Below are 20,448 nucleotides of genomic sequence, written 5' to 3'. Positions count from 1 at the left end.
TCGGCTTATTTAATCATGTTTAAAATGAATTGAATCCAGAAAATGCTCCAAGGTGTGCACAAGTTGAAATATAAGTAGTATTTGTCTTTATTTTTAGAAGATGCCACATAAAACAGCACAGAGGTCACAGAAATTTAGAAACAAATTCAAAAATGATCATATACGATACCAGGAACATCTGCACTAAGACAAGGAGAGATACTGGAAGAAAAGAGAATGGAGAAGTGAAATCTATCTCTGAGCTTACAAAGCGAGAACAAAGAAACGAGGTGGAAATGTAACCAACGGAATAGAAGACAAACTAAAGAGAACAGTTGCAATGGAGACCTACCTATCAGGCAACACACCACCTCAGTCACCAGATGACCTGCAGCCAGAACATGAGACCTACCTATCAGGCAACACACCACCTCAGTCACCAGATGACCTGCAGCCAGAACATGAGACCTATCTATCAGGCAACACACCACCTCAGTCACCAGATGACCTGCAGCCAGAACATGAGACCTACCTATCAGGCAACACACCACCTCAGTCACCAGATGACCTGCAGCCAGAACATGAGACCTACCTATCAGGCAACACACCACCTCAGTCACCAGATGACCTGCAGCCAGAACATGAGACCTACCTATCAGGCAACACACCACCTCAGTCACCAGATGACCTGCAGCCAGAACATGAGACCTACCTATCAGCCAACACACCACCTCAGTCACCAGATGACCTGCAGCCAGAACATGAGACCTACCTATCAGGCAACACACCACCTCAGTCACCAGATGACCTGCAGCCAGAACATGAGACCTATCTATCAGGCAACACACCACCTCAGTCACCAGATGTCTTTATAGTAGCAGAATTAGTTAGCTAACATTGATAAATAAGATGTTGTATTTATATAATAATGCTTATGTGAGATATTTGTCATTAGAATGTCTTCTTTTGGATCATACTGTTTGCAGTTTGCAGTTATCCCTTCTCTGCTAGGGCTTAGTCACATTGGGCCCCAGAGAGGGAAGAGGTCAGGCCTGTCTTCTTATGGGAATGTATCTAACTATTTACATGTCCCTTCTGAGGTTGCCCTTATCTTGATTTAGTATATGACCTAAGAGGCTCACTGTCTTTTCTGATCTTGTCCAGGAGGGGGTGTATTTGATACATGCCATTGGATGAGGTAATGTTTTTGGTTCTAAGTGGTACCAAGAATGAGATAGGAACTTAGTTTATGCTGTCTGGCTATGTGTGTCTTTGCTATAAAGGACCTCAGTTGCCAATATGTAAGCACTATCAGATAATTAATTTATAGACACTGAATTGATCTGAGGGTCACAGGGTTGTGATGAAGCTTATATAATTAAAGATGGACTTTATGATAACTCTGACTTGTGTGTGGTTTGCTCTCTCATGATTTGGTAATACAGGAAATTTCCAAGACAACTTGCAGCCAGAACATGAGGCTAACATACCTGCCCCTAACTTACCTGCCCTGATGCACACCCTGATACCCCTTCCTCATTGTCTGCAACACGAATGAGAAGTCGAATACTTGCTGGAAGGAAAAAGGTTGGAAGAGGTCGGTCAAAAGCATACAAAGATCTTAGTATGACAAATGTCAAACTTGATAATGCTTTACAGAAAGCTGAGAAATACAAAAAAAGGTATGATTGACTGATGAACAAAATGAAGAGACAAGATTCCCCAAAGACAATACAGCAAATGAAGGGAACTCCGAAGAACTTGAGAAGGATGATGTCCTTTTTGGGTTGTCATGCAAACAGTCCAGGATAGGGACACATGTCCCTGCAAAACCCAAGCCAACCTCCAGTTCATGGCGGACAAAATACAGCATCACAAAGTGATCAGCTGCAGCAACACTGAGAAAGTTTGAGTCTTTGTGCTGTGAGAACCCGAAGACAGAGTGCATGTACACAGAGTGCTCCCTTCGCCAAGCAAAAGAGCTTAAAACATCTGACTTTGATGCTGGCGAGCAGATATGGTGGTTTGAGTGGTAAAACAAAGCTGAAGAGAGAGAGAGAAGAAAAACAAAGAGGGAAACAGCAAAACTGTTCGCTGCTCTGGCTCCCCAATGGTGGAACAAACTCCCTCACGACGCCAGGACAGCGGAATCAATCACCACCTTCCGGAGACACCTGAAACCCCACCTCTTTAAGGAATACCTAGGATAGGATAAAGTAATCCTTCTCACCCCCCCTTAAAATATGTAGATGCACTATTGTAAAGTGGCTGTTCCACTGGATGTCATAAGGTGAATGCACCAATTTGTAAGTCGCTCTGGATAAGAGCGTCTGCTAAATGACTTAAATGTAAATGTAAATGTAATGGAAACATTACATTTGACAGTAAAAGAAAAGGTATGTGGCACACTGCAGATTCTACTGGATGACTTCTCCAAAGGATTGAAAGAGAAGCTGGGGAAACACGTGTACAACATTCAACACCAATACTCCTAACAGAGAGTTAAGAGAATCTGGGGAAAGAGGAGATCATTGTGCATATTGACTTTGCAGAGAACTACCTGTGTAAATACACCAGTGAAATCCAGGCAGTTCACTTTGGTGATTCTCACAAGCAGGTGACCCTCCACACCTGTGTTGGATATACCACAAATGATACAGTTTCACTTTGCTCACTGAGCTCTTCTATGCGGCATGATCCCTCTGCTATCTGAGCCCATCTCTCAAAACACTGGCCTACTTCCTTGAGCTCTGCCCATCAGCTACTGCTGTACACCTTGAGTGATGGGCCTACAACCCAGTATAGGTCTGAAATGTTTAACAATGGTTGTTCAAAATGTTTGCAATAAAATATTGTTTTCATACATTATTTTAAACATAGATGTAATTTCCATCACAACCCATATTTTGAGGTAAATGAGTATATTATGTATAATTTACATTAATTTGTTTTAGATATGGACATCATATGGTTGTTATTATAATCTCACAAAAAGGTTGGGAGCAAATATGTTATTTTTCGTGATAAATAAATGTTTTCAGCTGTCACCAAGGCAAGTTTAAACATTCAGGCGTCGTGTTGAATTATTAATATTAGGAAAACAATCACATAAAATAATATTCAATACAAGTTAATGTACAAATGTATAAGAAATCCATTATGAATCAATTGTATGATTTCATTTTCAACGAAAATGGATGTTTAATGACGTTGATGGAAAATACATTTGTCTATGTCTGTCTGGGGAAAATCACAAAAATATATAAATTCCTGAATAGTACGATCGCAGCCATTATCAGATATAGTTTCTAGACAAATCAAAGACAACTACAATACTGGTAAAATGGCGTTTGAATAAGTTTTAATTTATGAAAGTTTGCACGGCCAAAGTGCTGAAGTTGAATAATCACCCATTTACTATAATAAAAATATTGTTTCCATTTGTAATCTCATATTCACATCAGAATGAACTAACCATTTTAGTATTCAAAATATATCAACTGAACCTGAAATTACTCAACGTCACACTCTTGTGGCAAGGAAATATAATACACCTTGAATGTACCACATATTTTCCAAAACTAACAAAACCAGGCTATTGCGCTGCTAGCTGGTGCTCATACATTTATAAAACATATAATTTATACATTTGTCATAAATTACCTGCAATCATGGGACACACACAGTATGGATGAATGATGGGTAATCTACGGGATATAAATAGCACTCCTAAAGAAGATGCTTTTCGAATTAGTTGCTAATTTAAAGTATGGAACTTTAGCTAGCATAAAACCCATATGGCAAATAACATATAGAGTGGCTTATTTGACGCCAAACCAACAACACTAGTTACTAATAACATAAATTGCTCATGTACGATGTAAAAGGTAGATTTTATTATGCAATGTCAATTTGATACATTTATATCCCTGGACCATTCCATTTTCAACTCAACCACAGCAATTCTCCATAAATCTGCTGTGTTTTATTTAGAATCCCATACCTGTGTATTAGACAATGTAAACACACTAATCCACCAGGAGGTGGCATAATACCCATTTTTATGCAGGAATTTAACAATTGAATTACACTGTTACATAAGTAAGGGTGGCTAACCAGACTAACTAATCACATTTTGGAACAGATGGAATAAAAATAACCAGCACAGTCCTTCTAAATTGTCTTAAGAAATGACATGGTGTTTTGGTATGTCAGTAGCCTGACATTATCATGCTATTATATTCAATGTGTTATGTAGAATACTAATGAATCATTAAGTGATCTTTCGATACATAGCACCATTCTGAGAAGTGGTGGAGCATCACTCCGCTGAGCACCGCTGGCAGCACTACACCCCTGATTATAACCGTTGGATGACTTCGGAAGTCTCACATAACCACAGCTCTATGAACTAAGTGCCACATTCAGTTTTTACACCATTGCAGCAGCAGGTCAAAAGATTCGGGGTTGACCCAAAATAATTTGGTGTTAAAGTGCCGAAAGCACTGGTGCCTGGTGATGTACATGTTGTCCTTTGGTAAATTCAGAGCGTTTTTATCTCAGAGCTTTCAGCAGCGAGCACACTGGACACTCTGGCAGAGGAGTAGGGTTAATCCGAGTGGTCTGACCTCACACCGGCAATCATACTCCCAAGCTAACTGGCTAAAGTTGTCTAGCTATTTCCAGACACAAATGAGAGAACACCTCACTCTGACCATTTTACTCACCCTAGCAGAGTTGGTTAGACTGTTTTCATGTTATCAAGTTTGCAACATGTTGACCACACCGCTCACGTGGCAAAATAAATGTACACATATGTTATTCAATCATTGTTCGCTTGTTGAGAGTCTGCTTTGCCAAGAGCTAAAAATAGAAGTTGCTTCTATTTGTGGAACAGAACGTGCTGCAAGTCCTGCCTCTCACATCTCCTCATTGGCTTTTAGAAGCATATGCCCACGTGCCATCTCCTCACTGGTTATACCCACGTGGCTGATTGAAAGACGAACAGAGTTCGGTTGTGGTAATACATCTTATGAAAGTTAGTTGCCAATCGCCATATAAAGTCCAAAGAAGAAAAAGCCTGGAAGGAGGAGAGATGGCTAGAAACGATTCAGTTGACCATTGTATGTTTGGATTAATTGCCGGGAGTAGAGGATTTTGTGCATTTCAGGTAAAATAACAACTCAATGTTTATATCCCAGGACAAATTAGCTACCAACATCAAGCTAGCTATCTAAATAGGACAAATTAGCTAGCAACGGCAAGCTTGCTTGACAATTTTTAGTTCTACTTTCCTAACCTTTTTGTCAGTACTGGGAAAGGTTTTTACCACAAGCCCGACTGGCCAGTCATTTCTGTGTGCCTGACTGTCTTTCAATAAGACAACATCTCCCACTTTTACATTTGGCTTTTCTGCTGTCCATTTTCTGCGTCTCTGCAGCGTTGTCAGGTACTCCTGTCTCCACCTTTTCCAAAAGGTGTCAGCGAGACACTGGACTTGCTTCCACTGTTTTCCTTTTTCAATGCATTTGAATTCCTCTCTCAAATCAAAATCAAATTTTATTTGTCACATACACATGGTTAGCAGATGTTAATGCGAGTGTAGCGAAATGCTTATGCTTCTAGTTCTGACAATGCAGTGATAACCAACAAGTAATCTAACTAACAATTCCAAAACTACTGTCTTATACACAGTGTAAGGGGATAAAGAATATGTACATAAGGATATATAAATGAGTGATGGTACAGAGCAGCATACAGTAGATGGTATCGAGTACAGTATATACATATGAGATGAGTATGTAGACAAAGTAAACAAAGTGGCATAGTTAAAGTGGCTAGTGATACATGTATTACATAAGGATGCAGTCGGTGATGTAGAGTACAGTATATAAGTATGCATATGAGATGAATAATGTAGGGTAAGTAACATTATATAAGGTAGCATTGTTTAAAGTGGCTAGTGATATATTTACTTAATTTCCCATCAATTCCCATTATTAAAGTGGCTGGAGTTGGGTCAGTGTCAATGACAGTGTGTTGGCAGCAGCCACTCAATGTTAGTGGTGGCTGTTTAACAGTCTGATGGCCTTGAGATAGAAGCTGTTTTTCAGTCTCTCGGTCCCAGCTTTGATGCACCTGTACTGACCACGCCTTCTGGATGATAGCGGGGTGAACAGGCAGTGGTTCGGGTGGTTGATGTCCTTGATGATCTTTATGGCCTTCCTGTAACATCGGGTGGTGTAGGTGTCCTGGAGGGCAGGATGTTTGCCCCCGGTGATGCGTTGTGCAGACCTCACTACCCTCTGGAGAGCCTTACGGTTGTGGGCGGAGCAGTTGCCGTACCAGGCGGTGATACAGCCCGCCAGGATGCTCTCGATTGTGCATCTGTAGGAGTTTGTGAGTGCTTTTGGTGACAAGCCGAATTTCTTCAGCCTCCTGAGGTTGAAGAGGCGCTGCTGCGCCTTCTTCACGACGCTGTCAGTGTGAGTGGACCAATTCAGTTTGTCTGTGATGTGCATGCCGAGGAACTTAAAACTTGCTACCCTCTCCACTACTGTTCCATCGATGTGGATAGGGGGGTGTTCCCTCTGCTGTTTCCTGAAGTCCACAATCATCTCCTTAGTTTTGTTGACGTTGAGTGTGAGGTTATTTTCCTGACACCACACTCCGAGGGCCCTCACCTCCTCCCTGTAGGCCGTCTCGTCGTTGTTGGTAATCAAGCCTACCACTGTTGTGTCGTCTGCAAACTTGATGATTGAGTTGGAGGCGTGTGTGGCCACGCAGTCGTGGGTGAACAGGGAGTACAGGAGAGGGCTCAGAACGCACCCTTGTGGGGCCCCCGTGTTGAGGATCAGCGGGGGCTTCATGTAGCACACAGTGAATGATTGCTGTTTTGGCTTGTGACAACTCACTTGTACCGCATGGTTTATTACAGTCATGCCAGCCTCTGCAGCTGGTGTTGTCTGCACCTTCATGGAAGGATCTTGCAACATGAATGAGTCGTGCTGTGGCTCGATTGAGAGCTTTCCAGCTTGAGAACCTCTCAAAGCGATGAGAGCCGAGTTGAGCTCCAGAAACTTTAGAGGCAAAGACAGTGACGTCTGGTCGAATCTCTGCATCTGTGTGAGGCTCTACAAGGTCAAAATTGACGTTCTCAGGCTTACTCTAGTTTTTTTGGGTCAGGAACGGTGGACCTGAGGACCAACTAGTGTGTTTTTAGAGCGCAGCAAGTATGGGCCTGGTTGCATGGTCTGCTGGATTGCTATCAGTGTTTATATAGCACCACTGATCTGGATGGGTTGACTTCCTGATGCGAGTTATCCTATTGGCAACATAAACATAGAATCTTTTGGTGACATTGTGGATGTAACCGAGAACTATCTTACTGTCTGTGTAGAACTTGGCTGCATGTATATCAATGTTAATTTCGTCTTTGATCAGTTCATACATCTCAACAGCTAGCAAAGCCGCACACAGTTCTAGGCGTGGGATAGTGTGGGCCGGACGAGGGGCCAATTTTGATTTCCCCATGACAAATCCAAAATGGCATTGACCTTCCGAGTCAATAACTCTCAGGTAGGCTACCGCTCCTATGGCTACTGTAGAGGCATCCGAGAAGATGTGTAGCTCTCTTCTTTGAGTGGTAGACAAGGAGACTGGGATGTAGGTCCGCTGTATATTCATATGTTCCAACTCCATCAAAGATTCCTTACACATTTTCCATTCCTCTTCTTTTTCTGTGGGAAGAGGGGCATCCCACTCACTCTGAATAGAAGAGTTCTCTGATTAAGGCTTTACCTTGCATTGTTATTGGAGCCACAAACCCAAGGGGGTCATAAAGACTATTCACTGTGGACAGGATGCCTCTCCACGTAAAAGGCTTCTCATTGTGGGACACCTGGAATGAGAAGCTGTCTGTTTCCAGGTTCCAAGAAAGTCCCAGACTCTGTTGAAAGGGGAGTAGATCCACTCCTAGGTCCAGATCTTTTAAGTCTTTCGCACGGTCCTCCATAGGGAAGGCTTCCATAACTGTTTTGCTATTGGATGCAATCTTGTGTAGTTTCATGTTGGACTCCGCCAACATTGCTTGTGTTTTTCTTAGAATGTTGACAGCTTCTTCTGTAGTAGCTACTGATGTCAGACCATCATCGACGTAGAAGTTCCTCACTACATATTGCTTGGGTTCTGACCCGTGTTCCTTCTCACCCTGTAGCGCTGCTCGTCTCATGCAGTAGATGGCTACGGCTGGTGAAGGGCTGTTCCCAAATACATGGACTTTCATCCTGTACTCAGTTATGTTTCTATCTGGGTTGTTGTCTTCATACCAGAGAAACCTTAAGTAATCTCTGTGATCCTCACGTACACCAAAACAGTAAAACATTTGTTGCACATCTGCTGTTAGTGCAATGCAATCCTTGCGGAAACGCATTAGAACACCCAAGAGTGTGTTGTTTAAGTCTGGACTACTGAGCAGAACATCGTTAAGTGACACGCCTTGACACTTCGCACTGGAGTCAAATACTACTCGTATTTGTTCAGGCTTTTGTGCATGGTAAACACCAAATATGGGCAGATACCAACGTTCTTCGTCTCCCTCTAGTGGCTGTGAAGGTTCGGCTTGGTCGTTATCCAGCATCTTTTGCATGAAGTCAATAAAATGACGCTTCATGTCAGGCTTTTTGTCTAAAGTCCTGCGAAGTGATGTGAGACGGTTCATGGCCTGCTCCCTGTTATTAGGAAGGCGACGTCTAGTGGGGCGAAAGGGTAATGGAGCCATCCAGTTGTTTCCATCATCCTGGAAAACCTGTTTGTCCATAATGTCCAAGAAGGCTTTGTCCTCCACTGATGGTGCTGGTTTATCATCGTCTTGTGTTTTGTCGAACACGGAACATCCCAGGCTGTCTGTGTTCACAGTTGTGATTGGATCTCTCGAGTGCACTGTAGAGGGAGAGATGTGTTTCTGAGCTACGCTGTTGTAGTTCTCTTTTACCTGGATGATGTCAGGGCAAGGGCTCAGATAGGATGTGCGACCATTTTGAAGTATGTTTGTCCTGAACACGTTAACATTGGCTGGTCGGTGAGCCATTCCCAGACAGACCTCACCCACAATGACCCACCCGAGGTCGAGTCGCTGTGCATAAGGAGTGTTGTGGGGCCCATTGATTTGCTCTCGTACCTTGTGTACCCTTAAGATGTCTCATCCTAAGAGCAGGAGGATGGGAGCGTCTGGGTCCACAGCTGGAATTCTGTCCATAACTGGTTGCAGATGGGGATGATGATGCGCAATGTCGGGGGAGGGAATCTCCATCCTATCGTCTGGCATCATATCACACTCTATCAGAGTAGGGAGAGTAAGCTGCATGTGTCCATCTATAGAGTCCACCATGAAGTTGACGGCTCTCCTGCCTGAAGTCTCTGTTACCCCAGAACACGTCTTCATGGTGTATGGAGCAGAGTTGTCATTGATGTTGAAGAGACTGAAAAACTCTGTCTTGGCCAGAGATTTGTTACTCTGTTCATCAAGCACTACATACATTTTGACAGCTTTCTCTCTTTTCCCAGCCGGATAAGCTTTGACTAGGCATATTTTTGAACATGATGTTATGCAGGTGAATGAGGACCCAAAAGCGACTTGGCGAAAACAGAGTTTTTAATCCAGTAAAGTTACTTTACAAACAAAAGGCATAATACTACTCGTAATGACGAGAACAGACTGGAGACTTGATCAAGAACTGCAGGTTGCCTCGGGAAGGCACTTGAACGTAGCAGACTCAGACACCTGCTCACCACGCAGCATCTGAGGGAAACACGACACGACAGGGCAATACATAGACACAGCACGGTGAATAATAGACAAGGATCCGACAGGACAGGAACGGAAAACAAGGGAAGAAATAGGGACTCTAATCAGGGGAAAAGATAAGGAACAGGTGTGGGAAGACTAAATGATTGATTAGGGAATAGGAACAGCTGGGAGCAGGAACGGAACGATAGAGAGAAGAGAGAGCGAGAGAGTGAGAGAGGAGGGGGAGAGAGAGGGATAGAAAGAGGGAAAGAACCTAATAAGACCAGCAGAGGGAAAAGAATAGAAGGGGAAGCACAGGGACAAGACATGATAATCAATGACAAAACATGACAGTACCCCCACTCACCGAGCGCCTCCTGGCGCACTCGAGGAGGAATCCTGGCGGCAACGGAGGAAATCATCAATAAGTGAACGGTCCAGCACGTCCCGAGACGGAACCCAACTCCTCTCCTCAGGACCGTAACCCTCCCAATCCACTAAGTATTGGTGACCCCGTCCCCGAGAACGCATGTCCATGATCTTACGTACCTTGTAAATAGGTGCGCTCTCGACAAGGACGGGAGGGGGGAGGAAGACGAACGGGGTGCGAAGAAAGGGCTTGACACAGGAGACATGGAAGACAGGATGGACGCGACGAAGATGTCGCGGAAGAAGCAGTCGCACAGCGACAGGATTGACGACCTGGGAGACACGGAACGGACCAATGAACCGCGGAGTCAACTTACGAGAAGCTGTCGTAAGAGGAAGGTTGCGAGTGGAAAGCCACACTCTCTGGCCGCAACAATACCTTGGACTCTTAATCCTGCGTTTATTGGCGGCTCTCACAGTCTGTGCCCTGTAACGGCAAAGTGCAGACCTCACCCTCCTCCAGGTGCGCTCACAACGTTGGACAAACGCTTGAGCGGAGGGAACGCTGGACTCGGCAAGCTGGGATGAGAACAGAGGAGGCTGGTAACCCAGACTACTCTGAAACGGAGATAACCCGGTAGCAGACGAAGGAAGCGAGTTGTGAGCGTATTCTGCCCAGGGGAGCTGTTCTGCCCAAGACGCAGGGTTTCTGAAAGAAAGGCTGCGTAGTATGCGACCAATCGTCTGATTGGCCCTCTCTGCTTGACCGTTAGACTGGGGATGAAACCCGGAAGAGAGACTGACGGACGCACCAATCAAACGACAGAACTCCCTCCAAAACTGTGACGTGAATTGCGGGCCTCTGTCTGAAACGGCGTCTAACGGGAGGCCATGAATTCTGAACACATTCTCGATGATGATTTGTGCCGTCTCCTTAGCGGAAGGAAGTTTAGCGAGGGGAATGAAATGTGCCGCCTTAGAGAACCTATCGACAACCGTAAGAATCACAGTCTTCCCCGCAGACAAAGGCAGACCGGTAATGAAGTCTAGGGCGATGTGAGACCATGGTCGAGAAGGAATGGGGAGCGGTCTGAGACGACCGGCAGGAGGAGAGTTACCCGACTTAGTCTGCGCGCAGTCCGAACAAGCAGCCACGAAACGGCGCGTGTCACGCTCCTGAGTCGGCCACCAAAAGCGCTGGCGAATAGACGCAAGAGTGCCTCGAACACCGGGATGACCAGCTAACTTGGCAGAGTGAGCCCACTGAAGAACAGCCAGACGAGTGGAAACAGGAACGAAAAGGAGGTTACTAGGACAAGCGCGCGCGACGCAGTGTGCGTGAGTGCTTGCTTAACCTGTCTTTCAATTCCCCAGACTGTCAACCCGACAACACGCCCATAAGGAAGAATCCCTCGGGATCAGTAGAAGCCACAGAAGAACTAAACAGACGGGATAAGGCATCAGGCTTGGTGTTTTTGCTACCCGGACGGTAAGAAATCACAAACTCGAAACGAGCGAAAAACAACGCCCAACGAGCTTGACGGGCATTAAGTCGTTTGGCAGAACGGATGTACTCAAGGTTCTTATGGTCTGTCCAAACGACAAAAGGAACGGTCGCCCCCTCCAACCACTGTCGCCATTCGCCTAGGGCTAATTCACGGTTACCCACATCATAGTTGCGCTCAGATGGCGACAGGCGATGAGAAAAATAAGCGCAAGGATGAACCTTATCGTCAGACTGGAAGCGCTGGGATAGAATGGCTCCCACGCCTACCTCTGAAGCGTCAACCTCGACAATGAATTGTCTAGTGACGTCAGGAGTAACGAGGATAGGAGCGGACGTAAAACGTTCTTTTAGAAGATCAAAAGCTCCTGGGCGGAACCGGACCACTTAAAACACGTCTTGACAGAAGTAAGAGCTGTGAGAGGGGCAGCAACTTGACCGAAATTACGAATGAAACGCCGATAGAAATTAGCGAAACCTAAAAAGCGCTGCAACTCGACACGTGACCTTGGAACGGGCCAATCACTGACAGCTTGGACCTTAGCGGAATCCATCTGAATGCCTTCAGCGGAAATAACGGAACCGAGAAAAGTAACGGAGGAGACATGAAAAGAGCACTTCTCAGCCTTTACGTAGAGACAATTCTCTAAAGGCGCTGTAGAACACGTCGAACGTGCTGAACATGAATCTCGAGTGACGGTGAAAAAATCAGGATATCGTCAAGATAGACAAAAACAAAGATGTTCAGCATGTCTCTCAGAACATCATTAACTAATGCCTGAAAAACAGCTGGCGCATTGGCGAGACCAAACGGCAGAACCCGGTACTCAAAATGCCCTAACGGAGTGTTAAACGCCGTTTTCCACTCGTCCCCCTCTCTGATGCGCACGAGATGGTAAGCGTTACGAAGGTCCAACTTAGTAAAGCACCTGGCTCCCTGCAGAATCTCGAAGGCTGATGACATAAGGGGAAGCGAATAACGATTCTTAACCGTTATGTCATTCAGCCCTCGATAATCCACGCAGGGGCGCAGAGTACCGTCCTTCTTCTTAACAAAAAGAACCCCGCCCCGGCCGGAGAGAGAAGAAGGCACTATGGTACCGGCGTCAAGAGACACAGATAAATAATCCTCGAGAGCCTTACGTTCGGGAGCCGACAGAGAGTATAGTCTACCCCGAGGAGGAGTGGTCCCCGGAAGGAGATCAATACTACAATCATACGACCGGTGAGGAGGAAGGGAGTTGGCTCGGGACCGACTGAAGACCGTGCGCAGATCATGATATTCCTCCGGCACTCCTGTCAAATCGCCAGGTTCCTCCTGAGAAGTGGGGACAGAAGAAATGGGAGGGATGGCAGACATTAAACACTTCACATGACAAGAAACGTTCCAGGATAGGATAGAATTACTAGACCAATTAATAGAAGGATTATGACATACTAGCCAGGGATGACCCAAAACAACAGGTGTAAAAGGTGAACGAAAAATCAAAAAAGAAATAGTCTCACTGTGGTTACCAGATACTGTGAGAGTTAAAGGTAGTGTCTCAAATCTGATACTGGGAAGATGACTACCATCTAAGGCAAACATGGGCGTAGGCTTGTCTAACTGTCTGAAAGGAATGTCATGTTTCCGAGCCCATGCTTCGTCCATGAAACAACCCTCAGCCCCAGAGTCAATCAAGGCACTGCATGTAGCACCCGAACCGGTCCAGCGTAGATGGACCGACATAGTAGTACAGGATCTAGATGAAGAGACCTGAGTAGTAGCGCTCACCAGTAGCCCTCCGCTTACTGATGAGCTCTGGCCTTTTACTGGACATGAATCGACAAAATGTCCATCAAATCCGCAATAGAGGCACAGGCGGTTGGTGATCCTCCGTTCCCTCTCCTTGGTCGAGATGCGAATACCTCCCAGCTGCATGGGCTCAGTCTCTGAGCCAGAGGAGGAAGATGGTTGCGATGCGGAGCAGGGAAACACCGTTGACGCGAGCTCTCTACCACGAGCTTGGTGACGAAGATCTACCCGTCGTTCTATGCGGATGGCGAGAGCAATCAAAGAGTCCACACTGAAAGGAACCTCCCGAGAGAGAATATCATCTTTGACCACTGCGTGGAGTCCCTCCAGAAAACGAGCGAGCAGCGCCGGCTCGTTCCAGTCACTAGAGGCAGCAAGAGTGCGAAACTCTATAGAGTAATCCGTTATGGATCGATCACCTTGGCATAGGGAAGCCAGGGCCCTAGAAGCCTCCCTACCAAAAACTGAACGGTCAAAAACCCGAATCATCTCCTCTTTAAAGTTCTGGTAATTGTTAGAACAATCAGCCCTTGCCTCCCAGATAGCTGTGCCCCACTCTCGAGCCCGGCCAGTAAGGAGTGAAATGACGTAAGCAACCCGAGCTCTCGCTAGAGTATGTGTTGGGTTGGAGAGAGAACACAATATCACACTGGGTGAGAAAGGAGCGGCACTCCGTGGGCTGCCCGGAGTAGCAAGGTGGGTTATTAACCCTAGGTTCCGGAGGCTCGGCAGGCCAGGAAGTAACAGGTGGCACGAGACGAAGACTCTGGAACTGTCCAGAGAGGTCGGAAACCTGAGCGGCCAGGTTCTCCACGGCATGGCGAGCAGCAGACAATTCCTGCTCGTGTCTGCCGAGCATGGCTCCTTGGATCTCGACGGCAGTGTTACGAGCATCTGTAGTCGCTGGGTCCATTCCTTGGTCGGATCCTTCTGTTATGCAGGTGAATGAGGACCCAAAAGCGACTTGGCGAAAACAGAGTTTTTAATCCAGTAAAGTTACTTTACAAACAAAAGGCATAATACTACTCGTAATGACGAGAACAGACTGGAGACTTGATCAAGAACTGCAGGTTGCCTCGGGAAGGCACTTGAACGTAGCAGACTCAGACACCTGCTCACCACGCAGCATCTGAGGGAAACACGACACGACAGGGCAATACATAGACACAGCACGGTGAATAATAGACAAGGATCCGACAGGACAGGAACGGAAAACAAGGGAAGAAATAGGGACTCTAATCAGGGGAAAAGATAAGGAACAGGTGTGGGAAGACTAAATGATTGATTAGGGGAATAGGAACAGCTGGGAGCAGGAACGGAACGATAGAGAGAAGAGAGAGCGAGAGAGTGAGAGAGGGAGGGGGAGAGAGAGGGATAGAAAGAGGGAAAGAACCTAATAAGACCAGCAGAGGGAAACGAATAGAAGGGGAAGCACAGGGACAAGACATGATAATCAATGACAAAACATGACACATGATCTTGGATTGACTGCCTCACCACAGATCTCTGTACACTTTGAGGTGACAGATAGAAGAGCATCGTCACCTTGCTCCCCGCCATGCTCTGTCTCTGCTGTAGCGGTGTCTGTATTTGTAGGGGCTGGGCCTGGATGAAGAGCAGCAAGATGCCTGTCGCTGTCGCACTCAGAGCACTTGATTGAAACCTTATAGTCTTTAGCTCTGTGCTGAGTTGACCCACAACATCGGAAACAAATGCCATTGTCTTTGAGATATGATTTGCGCTCATCTAGAGTTTTGTATCTAAACCCACGACACTTTTTAAGAGGATGAGGCTTGTTATGTATTGGGCAGTGACGGTCAGGGTTTTCAACCTTTGTCTTACTGGGTTTGGTTTGGTGGTCTGGGGCCTCAGAAGACACATCTGTCTTGTATACAGTCACAGTTGTCTTGCTGCTGTACCTGGCAGGTTTCTCACTTTTCATGGACACCTGGTTAGTTGAGGTGTAGAGGGTGAAGCTGGGGTCATTTCTAATTTTCGCCTGGCTCCTGATGAATCTCGAGAAGAACGAGAATGGTGGGAATGCTACCCGATAGTCCTCCTTATATTTGGATCCCTGTGCTATCCATTTTTCTTGTAAACTGAATGGAAGTTTCTCTACAATAGGGTTTACCCCCCGAGATGTGTCCAGATAAGCGAGGCCTGGAAGGTACCCTTCTACTTTAGCACACTCCAGTTCGAGAAGAATGTCACCTAATTCTCTTAGTTTGTGACTGTCTTTGTTAGCCAGTTTTGGAAAATCATCAATTTTCTTCAACAGTGCATTCTCGATCACTTCGGGTGTACCATAGCACTCTTCTAGTCATTGCCAGACCATGTTAAGCCCTGCTGTTGCGTTGAAAATATGGACAGATCTAATTCTGTTTGCTTGCTCAGACGACTCTGCCCCTAGCCACTTGGTAATTAGATCTAACTCTTCCCTGGCTGATAAATTCAAGTCTCTGGTCGCATTGAGAAAGGATGCTTTCCATGCCCAATAATTTTCAGGGCGATCATCAAACTTCAGGAGTCCGGAACTCACCATCTCACGTCGTAGGAGGTACTTGATGAGGTCTGGTGCCACTTGTGACTCAGGGGAGTTGTGTGTGTGTGTGTGTGACTGGAAGTGGGCTTGCTTTCCATTTCCACCATGCCGCTGTTCATTTCTTTTGAACGGAGAGTCTCTGCTCATGTTCTGTTGTTTGCGACTTTCTGGATTATGGCATGTAGCTGGGTCAACACTAAGCTCTTGTTTCTCCACTTAAAATGGAAGTTCAGCAAAGTAGGGCCTAGCATGTTGTTGCACATACTCACATGTATGTTGGACTGGACTTAAGGGCTGTGTCCTTGTGTCTAGTTCTTTGCGAAGCTCTCTGCGTTCTGATCCTACAGCTTCTTCAAAGGCTGCAGCTTCAGCCAATGCAGCAGCAGCTGCTCTCTCAACTCGGAGAACATATAAAGTTGCCTCGAGGTCAGCTTTTTGCTTCATCACAGAAGCTTCCTTCTCAGCATAGGGGACTTGTGCACGCGCTGCGTCTGCCTTGGTGCGTGCTTTGACGGCTGCAGAACTCGCCGTTGAGGATCTGCTTGACTGTTTTGATGACCTTGATCTTGTAGATTGAGACTTGGTCCCAATGTGCTGAAGAGGCTCTTCCATCTCTCTCTGTTGAACACCTGGCTCTGGTTGTTGCATCGTAGACTGCTGGTCTTCCCTAGGATAAGAGGCTTTGTTGGCTGATGAACGTAGAAACATAACCATCGTGTGCAGTTATTCTTGTGCTTGAGCCCGCTGTGATGATGTTTTTTCACTATTCTGCCCTTGAGTTGCGTTCCCATGCAAAACTAGACAGATAGCTAACAACTAAGTCTTCAATAAAACTCCCAAGGCGTGACTTTTCTTGAATGAATATATTGAAAAAGTTTATGTTGTGAAAAAACAAATATTTTTCCAAGGCTGAAGCGTGACAAGAAATAACTACATTGAAAGACCTGCAACGTAGCGTTGTTTGTAGCTGCTCTATGCGTGCAAAACAAATTCTGTACTTCCTGTTTGCGTCGTCTCTCTAAGTACCAGAAATCGCCACTAGGGGGCAAATAACACCATTGAACACAATGAAAATCCAATTTAACCATTGTAATAAAATAATCTGTTACCTTTTAACAGGATGGCAGCACACAAGTAGACCTACTCCGTGACCCACAGCAACGCAGTCTTCTATGGGCAAGTTAATGCCAAAGTCTATGTCTGAAGCAAAACAAGGCCAATTTGATATTGCATTGGCTAAATGATTGCCACCGATTTCCAGCCATTTTCGACCGTGGAGGACAGAGGTTTAAGAAATTCTAGCAATAATCTAAATCCAATGTACACAATTCCAAGCAGGAAAATCATTTCAAGATCACTTATTCCACAACTGTACAAGAGCACACAGGCTTCAGTGTGGGAAAGAGTCCAAAAAGCTACTGCAGTTTGCCTTACCACTGACTGCTGGACTTCAAGGGTAACCACTCAAATCAAATCAAATCAAATGTATTTATATAGCCCTTCGTACATCAGCTGATATCTCAAAGTGCTGTACAGAAACCCAGCCTAAAACCCCAAACAGCAAACAATGCAGGCGTAAAAGCACGGTGGCTAGGAAAAACTCCCTAGAAAGGCCAAAACCTAGGAAGAAACCTAGAGAGGAACCAGGCTATGTGGGGTGGCCAGTCCTCTTCTGGCTGTGCCACTTCTTACAGGTCGGTTACATGTCATTTCATTCTTCAAAGAATAACCTCAGCAGCAGGGAGGGACTGTCCCAGCAGTCAGCTGGCTCAGACACCAGGGCAACAGGAAGAAGATGGAGCAGAAGCACCAGCAGTAGTGCCAGAAACGTCTGCTGTTTGGATGCTGTGTGCGGCTGGTTATAACATGGTAATAAAGAAGAGAGAGAAAAGAGGGACCAGTTTAATGTTTTAAGTGGGATGCTACAGTTTTGCACATTGTTATTTATTTTTATTTGATATGGTGCAATATTCTATTATGCTGTTAAGGTTGTATTCGTTTTGAATGGTTAGATTTATATGCACTTTGTTTATATATATTAAAAAGTTCTACTTTAAATGCAAACAGCATTCTTTTTCATAACAAACCAATGCATTTTTAAATAGATTGTGGTTAATAATGAAACAATTACAATTGTTTTAGCACCAATCATAGTCAAACTATCGCAAACTGTTTGACTTGATAAAGTTTGGGTATGGTGTTTGGTGACTGTAAATTATTCTTATTCTTCTGTGGGTTTTATGGCAGACTACAACCCAAATAGGTGTATTACTGCCACCAACTGGACAAGGTAAAAATACTACCCATGCGTGATAGGAAAAACTAACTTAACCCACACCAAAATAAAACAATAAAAAAACATTGACAAAACCAAAATGCCTTCCTTCGAATCTGAATATCTCCCTTCTCAGGCTCGATGACCTGAGAGGGAAGTAAGGCTTGTGACAATACTTCATGCAACTCCCCCACACGAAGTCTCCACCGCAACGACAGTGATATCTATTTTCCTGGACTTCCTCTCCACCTCGGCTGTGCCATTAATCAACATTGGCTATAAAGGCCACAAAGTCCACCTTCTTAACCCTTAACATATCTTGGTCCTGCTGCTAAAAAGCAATCCCTGCTTTTAAATAAAATCAAACATTTGATTTGAAAGGAAACCCCTGCAGCCTTCAGTGAAGGCCTATCCACCACCATGGACTCTTCAGGAGCACCATTCGAACCATCAAACCTTTTAACAGCCGCTGCATATGAAATGCTCTGGATAGCCCTGGCTTCAGACACCTCATTCTCTTTCACCCTTGTTGGGCATTCCATGGTTCCCACCACAATTGCAACATGAGTGACTAACTGTGCTGCTAGCAACAATTTTATTGTTTTTTTGCCAACCTTTACTGACACCTGTCATATTGTGGGTGTCATGCGTTTGTAAATTCATCAGTTATTCTTCACTCTGGCACATTCAAACGAGAGTGCTCAAAAATCGGTGTAGATAGTCAAAATGTATTTATGAACTCACTTCGTAATCACAAATTATGTAAATGAGACTTACTGAGTCTGGCTTTAAGCTTTAAAATACAACAACTTGCCTAGCTAACAGGTAAATGTTTGTTTTAGACTTCATAATTCAAATTCTATTTTCAAGGCTTCAAATGTTGGAAATCCAGTTGCATATAGAGCTAGCCAGCTAGCTAGCCAGTCCTCAAAAACAGAAATTAGTTAGCATTTTCTGTCTTTGCTTTGTTGGCCATTTCTAATCGGGAAAGAATGGGGTTTTGGGATATACACAGAAATGTTGGTTTAGGAGATCTAATATGTTGTATTCTATGAGATAATATCAGTCAGTTAACGTGACCTCTATGAATTATGAAGCCTTTATGTACTTGTTTTGAGATATATATATATGTATTATTATTATGTAAAAAATTGTACTAATACACAGTTATGATACAACCCATTGCGCATTAAATGTGTAACACAGCCTTAAAATGATGCTGTTTCTGTCATCTGTATGGTGCCGTGATCATCACTGTTCACAGTTTGTGATGTTTCATATACACTGTCATGGCAGGTAATGCACCAGGATCTAATGCTGACAATGCACCATCTAAAAGTGCAACAGTACAAGAATGCATGCACATCTGGCCTCGTGTAAAGAACAACAATTTTAAGAGTAGTGTGTTTTAGTAGTCTCACAATAGATATCATGAAGAATGAAAAGCCAAGTCACGTGTAATAATATCACCACTTCTCTCTTCCGGGTGTTGGCAGTCAGTAAACTGGGGTTGACTAGACAGTATAGAGCTTTTGTCAAATTTGACTTTTCGTAGCAGGTTAGGAGAATTTACACAGCATGTTAGGATAATTAACGTAGCACGTTAGGAGAATTAGGTTAATATTTGGAAAAAGGTCAGAGTTAGCTCAAAGGCCAAAATAAATACACTTTTGACAAAAGCTGTAGCCTTTCTAGCCTTGACCTCTTACTGGGTGAAAGGTGATGAGAAGCGCTGCATACCCCACGAGCGGAGCAACAACACAAACTACCGCAAGCGCCTTCCTCTAGTCTAGTCTAAAAAATAGCCGCAACATTATTTTTATTTTGAATGGACGAGCGAAAACAACTTTTCACATATCGGAATTTGCAGAATATCGCAAAATACTACGGTGAGTTTGCTTGTCGTGTTTGTGGGATTAAGCTGCTTCGATCGGACTGCAAACTGAAACGGACCTACATTCGAGCCGTGAAAACAATGCAAGGGGCCAACTATTTTATAGCAAGCTAGTGCACTTGTTTCTGCAGTAAGTAGAACTGACTCGCTAACTAACTATGTTTGATCATATGGTTATGTAGCCAGAATTCATATGGTAATCAATTGCTGAGCAATTGTGCTATAAACGTGCTTATTAATACGATTGGTACAAGGCTGCGCCGCCTCGCAAAAGATGGAATTTGATCTCGAATAATAAAAGTT

General features: G+C 44.7%; 1 protein-coding gene across 5 annotated transcripts in view; it reads left to right on the top strand.

The window, feature by feature from the left end:
- LOC124017065 (acyl-CoA-binding domain-containing protein 7-like) overlaps positions 1-20,448 on the top strand; it is a 100,704-nt gene that overhangs the window by 59,939 nt on the left and 20,317 nt on the right. For 2 of the 5 annotated variants that reach the window (XM_046332449.1, XM_046332451.1), the window contains exon 1: positions 19,741-20,140. The exons of 2 other annotated variants lie outside the window; for them this stretch is intronic. In XM_046332449.1, the coding sequence (XP_046188405.1) occupies positions 20,080-20,140 (61 nt within the window). In that variant the 5' untranslated portion in view covers positions 19,741-20,079. Of the gene's footprint in view, positions 1-19,740; positions 20,276-20,448 lie in introns of those variants that run through there. One more of the 5 variants, XM_046332450.1, reaches the window with a different exon arrangement.

The sequence above is a fragment of the Oncorhynchus gorbuscha genome, unplaced genomic scaffold, assembly GCF_021184085.1.
Source record: "Oncorhynchus gorbuscha isolate QuinsamMale2020 ecotype Even-year unplaced genomic scaffold, OgorEven_v1.0 Un_scaffold_141:::fragment_3, whole genome shotgun sequence".
NCBI lineage: Eukaryota > Metazoa > Chordata > Actinopteri > Salmoniformes > Salmonidae > Oncorhynchus > Oncorhynchus gorbuscha.
This window is presented reverse-complemented; position numbering and strand designations above follow the sequence as displayed.